The 7,034-nt window shown below is 37.4% G+C and overlaps 1 protein-coding gene across 1 annotated transcript; it reads right to left on the bottom strand.

Moving 5' to 3' along the window:
* Positions 1-5,548: 5,548 nt before the first annotated feature.
* On the bottom strand, positions 5,549-6,383 carry LOC144467630 (uncharacterized). Its single transcript, XM_078176520.1, has 2 exons — positions 6,372-6,383; positions 5,549-6,184 (listed from the first exon to the last, which is right to left on the bottom strand). Exons 1-2 carry the CDS (start codon positions 6,381-6,383, stop codon positions 5,549-5,551), a joined length of 648 nt encoding a protein of 215 aa, XP_078032646.1.
* Positions 6,384-7,034: the final 651 nt, after the last annotated feature.

Raw genomic sequence — 7,034 nt, 5'->3', positions numbered from 1 at the left:
ATGAAACGAGATTTAGTATAATATGTAGGTTAAATATGAACAAACAAAAACATTTAGACTGTCAAATAGTTACTACAATATTTTTAATTTACAAAATTGATCAAAACATATGTTTATATTAATTCCTATCCTTTGCTATTAATAGAAACAATTTTTAGGTTAGCTTTTAATGTAAGGATGTTTTCACTACAAGTTAATAAAATTGAATAAAGTTTAGAAATATATATTCACAAGAATGCATAAAAATATTACGTGGAAATTTTCGTTAAGGTTATGTCAAATTGTTACGTAATAAATTAATTAGATATTGCTATTAGTTCCTATTTCTCTTACAAATATTGATAATGTACTCCAATGTACTGTTTATAAATTATTGTAATAACTTCTCCATGTTTAAAAAGTAACTTTCATTATTACCTTAACGTTAATACAATTTTTAATGCAGATATTATCGCTAAACTATTGATTTTACACAGTTAAAACAGTTAGAGACAGTTGAGACAGTTAAATAGTAACATTAAATACGGTAGTCTATTTAAAATTGTAAGTAATGAAAATAATAAGTAATAAAAAAAAATATAACTCGTACTTTTAACAGTTGTTATAAAAAATTTTTATTTCGCATAAAAAATTCATAATTTATTTATTACTTCTGTCAAAACCCACGAAACATTCAGCCAAATACCATGGACACTCGATCATCGAAATAAACAATTATCGAAAGAAAAAGTTACACGAGATTTTCCAATCGGAAATCGGAATTATGTAAAAAAAAAAAAGAAGGGCAGTCGAATATTCCGACCTTCTCCCCGGAAAGTTATAATTTGAGAGGAACGAGGAAAATGCACGGAAAATTTTCGGAGTTGCGCCGGTTATAAAATCGTACAACGAGGCGCTCGCGAAGTTTAGAGAGAAGTAGGTACAGTTGCATAATAACTTTTGCCGGGAAGAATCGGCGTGCATTTTCAATTGTACGCAAGGAACCAATACCGGCGCAACGAAACCGCCGAGGGAATGCACCGATGTGCACACGAGTAGACCGCAGCCGACTAATTTATTGGCCGGTTTCTGGCTTTCCCTCTTCGTCATGGCTGCGAACAGAGATCGAGATCGAGGGCACCGATTATATGTATTCGCGTATTTAAATGGAGCCCGGTATATACACCTACACGTACACATGTGTAGCATCCATCGTTCGGAGACCCTCTTGACCGATGGACGTTCGGTAAGAATTTCGTAGAAAAACCTCGGAACGATATTACGATATTACAATATTACCGCGGTACCCCCGCAAATAACAAGTTTATTCCGAACAAAGCCACGTGACGTATCGCCTCGTTATTTACAAGTGGGAACGAACGCTCGAGAATAAATTAAGCGGAATTTTTACGGACGAGACTTTATTCGAGTGTGATTATTTATCGTTGTACTCCACCGAATGATAATACATTAAGAAGATAAATAAATCTATTTCAATGAAATATTATTGAGGAAAATTGAAGATCTTCCATGTTTCGTTTAATAAATTTATTGGAGTTTGTATGAAGTGTTGGTATTATAGACAGAATTTTATACTACGCGGTAGCGAAATAATTTAAAGAAGTTTATGGTGGTAAAACAATTTCGACAATTTTATACCACGTGATGGTGAAAGATTTTTGTCAATTTTATATGATATCGTAGTGCAGCTATTTAAATTATTCGTTACGACATGATAGTGAGATAATTTGATCGATTTTATATTATATGGTAGTAGAATAATTTATAGGTATTGTTGTTTTGTGAAAATTACACAAGAGATTACAATATGTTTTAGTTAAAGAATATTGCAACAATTTCGTTTGGGGAGAATTATTTCATTTTTATATGCATGAGATTGAATTAATAACTATACAGTCTGACAATTATATTGGCTTATTTTGTATACCATATTTTATTATTGTATCCATAATTAGTATAGTGCAGACGATTTTTTACTTTATAGAGGGTGCATTAAATTAAATATTTTCCCGTTAAATTATTTCCGTATACTATGGCTCAACTAATGCATAAATCACAATTTTTTAAAAGTATAATATACAGTGTTAGTCCTGACAATATAAAATTTACAACATTTCTTGATGAGTGGTTGAATATACTGTAGATCTCATAGATCTATGAAATATTAGGATGCATTTATTGTTACAGCTGTTCTCATTGTAAATATATGTGTAAAAAATAGTAGGGAAATAAAAGTAGTCTGAATATGTTGGCAATAAATATCAGTTTGATATAAGAATGCGTAATCTATGTAAAATGTGAGGTTATGTCTTTGATGTCGACAGTGAGAAAGAACGTATGATATCTATTAGACAGAATTGTTCTATTATAATGTATATATTAATTATGTTTTATTATAGAATGTATTGTATAATGTTTGCTATAATTGAATATATCTCCATTTATACGAACCCAGATTTATTTAACTTTTGAAAGCAGAGAATTTCAGAGAATAAATAGATCCATGTTGTACGAAAATTTTGTTGCCTTTCAAACTAATTTTCAAACTAATTCGAAAAACCAATTGCATTACCAATTAATTTCTTAACAAAGTAAGAAAAATTGCATAAAGGTCCACAGTTCAATTATAGTATATTCATTTAATAATGATGTGAGCCCAGTGAGTTAAATAAATTACGAAACAGCTCAGCTGGCAGCGCAATGGGTATCGTCAGATCGACCCAATTCCGAATTGCTATCAAACAGTAGAATCCCGCGTCTCATGAAACTCCTAGCCAAGTGATATTTCAGTTTGGCCGGGCTCCGTCCACGGCGTGCCGCGTTTCCAGCCAGTAACAGCGAAAATCTCGGCCACCGGATCACGAGACCGAAAAGGGGCCTCGCCTCAAAGGCCTTTATTCTCCGCGCGCAACGAGGGTGCTCGTATTTCATCGTTTGTCGCCGAAAAGAACCACGACAATAGAGCCGACAAATTATTCGAAGCGTCGCTCATCTATATTCGGTGGTCGATGCGATTCGACCGCGACTTATCAAACAATGTTGTTAATCCCATAGCTGTGACTCGACCAACCGCGACGCAACGATGTGTTCTCGACCTTGAGAACGCCGCGGTTTGTCTCTTTTCTTTAAACATTGTTTGAAACAGAATAGAAGAACGGATAAACGTTTTTATATAACTGCTTATTATTATTAGGTTAGGGAGAAAGAAACCGTTTTATTCTATAATTTGTTGCCATTTTAAAGGTACCTTCATAATGCCTCTCTTGTAGAAGTCTTGGCACCTATTAGCGAGAAACTCTTGTAATCGACTTTCACAATCTTCTCTCGATGCCAATTTCTTATCACTAAGGAAGTTTTGCAATGCAAGATAAACATGTTAATCGCTTGGTGCCAGGTCTGGACTATATGGTGGATGCATCAAAACGTCCCAGCCAAGCTCCTGAATTTTCTGACGAGTCACTATAGACGCGTGTGGCCTGGCGTTGTCTCGATGGCACACAACACCTCTCCTGTTGGCCAATTCTGGCCGTTTCTGGTCAATCGCTAGCTTCAAACGGTCCAGTTGTTGACAGTAGAGATCCGAAATTAGTGTTTGACCATATGGAAGCAACTCATAATAAATGATTCCTTTCCAGTTCCACCAAACGCACAGCAGAACCTTCTTGGTTGTTAGTCCTGGTTTGGCCAGCATCGGACCTGCTTCACCAGGCTTTGACCATGAACGTTTTCGCACCATGTTGTCGTATGTGATCCATTTCTCATCCCCAGTCACCATGCGTTCAAAGGATGGGTCGATATCATTCCGTTTGGCCAAGACATCACAGATGGAAATTCGAACCATCATGGTTTTTTTGTGTTAATTGATGTAGCACCCAAACGTCGAGCTTCTTTTTAAATCCAGCTTTGTGCAAATGGTTTAAAACTGTTTCATAGTCGAGCTTTAGCTCCCGGGCGATGCTACGACTGCTAACGTGCCGGTCAACTTCGATTATTTCTGTGATTTTGTCACTATTTTCTGTGACAGGCCTACCTGTACGAGGCGCATCTTTAACATTAAAAATGCATTAACGGAATCGACGAAACCAAAATTGCGCGTAATTGGCTGTTACAGTATCGGGACCCTAAACATCATTCGCAATTTCAGCCGCTTGGCTTGCATTTTCATCTTTATCAAAGAAAAATTGTGAAATTGTACCGAATTTTCTCTATGTTGACTTCCATTCTTAACACCATGTACCTCGCAACTGAATGGACCAAACAGAGAAACAGAAAAAGAATTTTTGAAGCGCGAAATGTCACCTTTCCAACGAGCATAAATCTGAAATTGTTTGATCGATACTTTAACAGATATCGATCCCTACAGCCGTCTACCGAAAAAATAATGGATTTCTTTTTCCCCAACCTAATATAAATCTCCATCACGGGTCTGACTCGTTCAAGTACGACAAGGGGTTAATGCATCCAAAAAATGAAACTTCGAATACAGGATGTTGCTCTTTACTTCGAAAAAGACTCTCTCTCTCTCTCTCACTAATTTCTATACAAACGAACACGATCGTTTCATTTCAACATTCAATTCAAACATCAAATGGTAGCGAATCGAGCGGTGAACGGCCGTCACCCGAATCGGTTGTACAGCACCGATACACGACGCGGAACTATGAACAGCGAACGGCCGGCAACGTGCATCCCCGACACGATCATTTCCATCGTGATCGCAAATGATCCGCTCTAAAACGGCCCATAAATCCGCGGGCTATTAAAACCCGGCTGGGTGTGATTCGAATTGAAGCGCGACTGGTCCCCCTAATTATATGTCGCGTTTAATTGGAAACTTTTAATTAAATTTCCGTCGGAATCGAAAATCAGGCGGTGGAGAGCTGCGGGCACGTAACGGAACACGGGCCATTAGGGAAAACACCGGGGCCGGGGATAATAAGGGCACGCAGGAAGCGCGAAACGTGGTCAGATCAGCGGCTAACAACAATAGCGCCGGGTTAATTCCGCCGGCGTCGCGCGCGCGATCTCCCTTCTCCTTCTCTCTACTCACCCACCCCTCCCTCCTCCAGCAACCCTTCTCCTTTTGCCCCTTTTTTTCGGCGCGATTGTTTCGGCCCGGCATTGTATTCGAACTGGGCAATCGGCTCGATTACTCCGACCGTAAAGATGCGGGCGTGCACGCGATTTTTCGTCGCGGGAATAATTCCGAACGGGAACGTGAATCCCGTTCGGTCATTTGTTGCCGCGTGCTATAGGATAGTCTTTGTCCGCAGCGATATTTATTCGTTTATTTATTATATCATTTCTTTATGTTTTCAATGTTTGCTTCTTGAACAGTTCTACTCCAAAAACATCGGTTCTTCGACTTTGTTCTCCAATTTTTGATACCTCAGAATTTATGTCAATGCCATATTTACTTAACTGCTTTATGTTTCTCAACATAAAGGGTGTCCCAAAAGTCACGCAAGAAGTAATTTGGATAGAAAACACAGATTTATAATTAAAAATTCTAAATTTTTTATTGATTTATATAGTATACAGTATAGGGTTATGTATGGAATAGCATATCGGGTAAATGGCCTCCAAGACTTTGCTGACACATACGCACTCTTTTGTTGAAATTTTCTATGATTGTTTTGCATAGATGTGGCTGAATTTCGTTGATACAGAGCTCAATTTCTTCCTTCAAGGCGTGGGTGGTCGTGGGCTTGTTGATATAAACCTTAGACTTTAAAAAACCCCAGAGAAAAAAATCTAACGGCGTTAAATCGCATGATCTGGGCGGCCAATTCTGATCACCAAAACGGGAAATTACACGACCAGGAAATGACTCATGCAGTAATTGAATTGTTTCTCGGGCTGTATGGCATGTGGTACCGTCTTGTTGAAACCACATGCCGTCCACATCCATATCTTGCAATTTTGGCACAAAAAACTGGATTATCATGTCGCGATAGCGAGCACCATTAACCGTTATTGCCTGACCAGCTGCATTTTCGAAGAGGAATGGTCCGATGATGCCTCCGACCCAAAATCCGCACCAAACAGTTACACGTTGTGGATGCATTTGTTTTTCAACAATCACTTGTGGATTTTCTGAACCCCAAATGCGACAATTTTGTCGATTAACAAAGCCATCAAGATGAAAATGAGCCTCATGTTGTTGCGAACTGTTGCTGCGAAACTTTCATTATTTGAAAAATATTGCTCAACAATAAAAATGCGTTGTTCTTTTGTGTAGCGCTCCATCTTTAATAACCCTGAACTGTCAGCTGTCATTCTGTATTTTTTTTTTGGTTGGCAACACTTTACCGCACAAATGGCGCCAAATTCAAATCTTGCGTGACTTTTGGGACACCCTTTATATTTACCTCGATGGCCATATTCTGTGGAGACGGGTTATTCGTTAAAGGATGTACAACTTGGCTCGACACTAATGTTTTTGCAGTTACTTATAGTAACGCGTTTATTTCTTCGATGCACAATGTAACGATACTTCCGAAAACTAAAATTTCGAAATATACTTGCACTATAATTATAGCTAAGATATAGTATCATTGATTTCCTCAATACTTATTGCTTTTCAGCGCGTGATTTTAAGTATGTGTAGCAACAGATAAGTCTGAGCAATTTCCAAACTTTTTTATGTGAAATTGAAAATGCGTAAAATTGACGCGCTTCGTAAACCTAGTGTTAATAGCAATTAGCATCCATTTATGGGATTATAATTATAGGTCTTAATAACTTAAAATTCTCATTTATTTATAGAAATGACATATTTAACTGTATTTAAAAAAATCGATATCTTCAATTTGATAACGCTGTTGTTAAATATAAAGAAAATGATTGAGGGGGCACAGTAATCAGGGGGAAACGCAGGCATTGTCAACGCTTACTTTATATACTGTAGAAAATAATTTATAATAATACTCGCATCTTAACACTTTATCGACCGGTCGTAAATTTTTTATCGTAAGAATTTTCGTTTCTATTTTGATTCTATTTATCTTATTAATCGCGAAAGATATTTAATA

Source organism: Augochlora pura, chromosome 3 (assembly GCF_028453695.1).
Source record: "Augochlora pura isolate Apur16 chromosome 3, APUR_v2.2.1, whole genome shotgun sequence".
Taxonomy (NCBI): domain Eukaryota; kingdom Metazoa; phylum Arthropoda; class Insecta; order Hymenoptera; family Halictidae; genus Augochlora; species Augochlora pura.
This window is presented reverse-complemented; position numbering and strand designations above follow the sequence as displayed.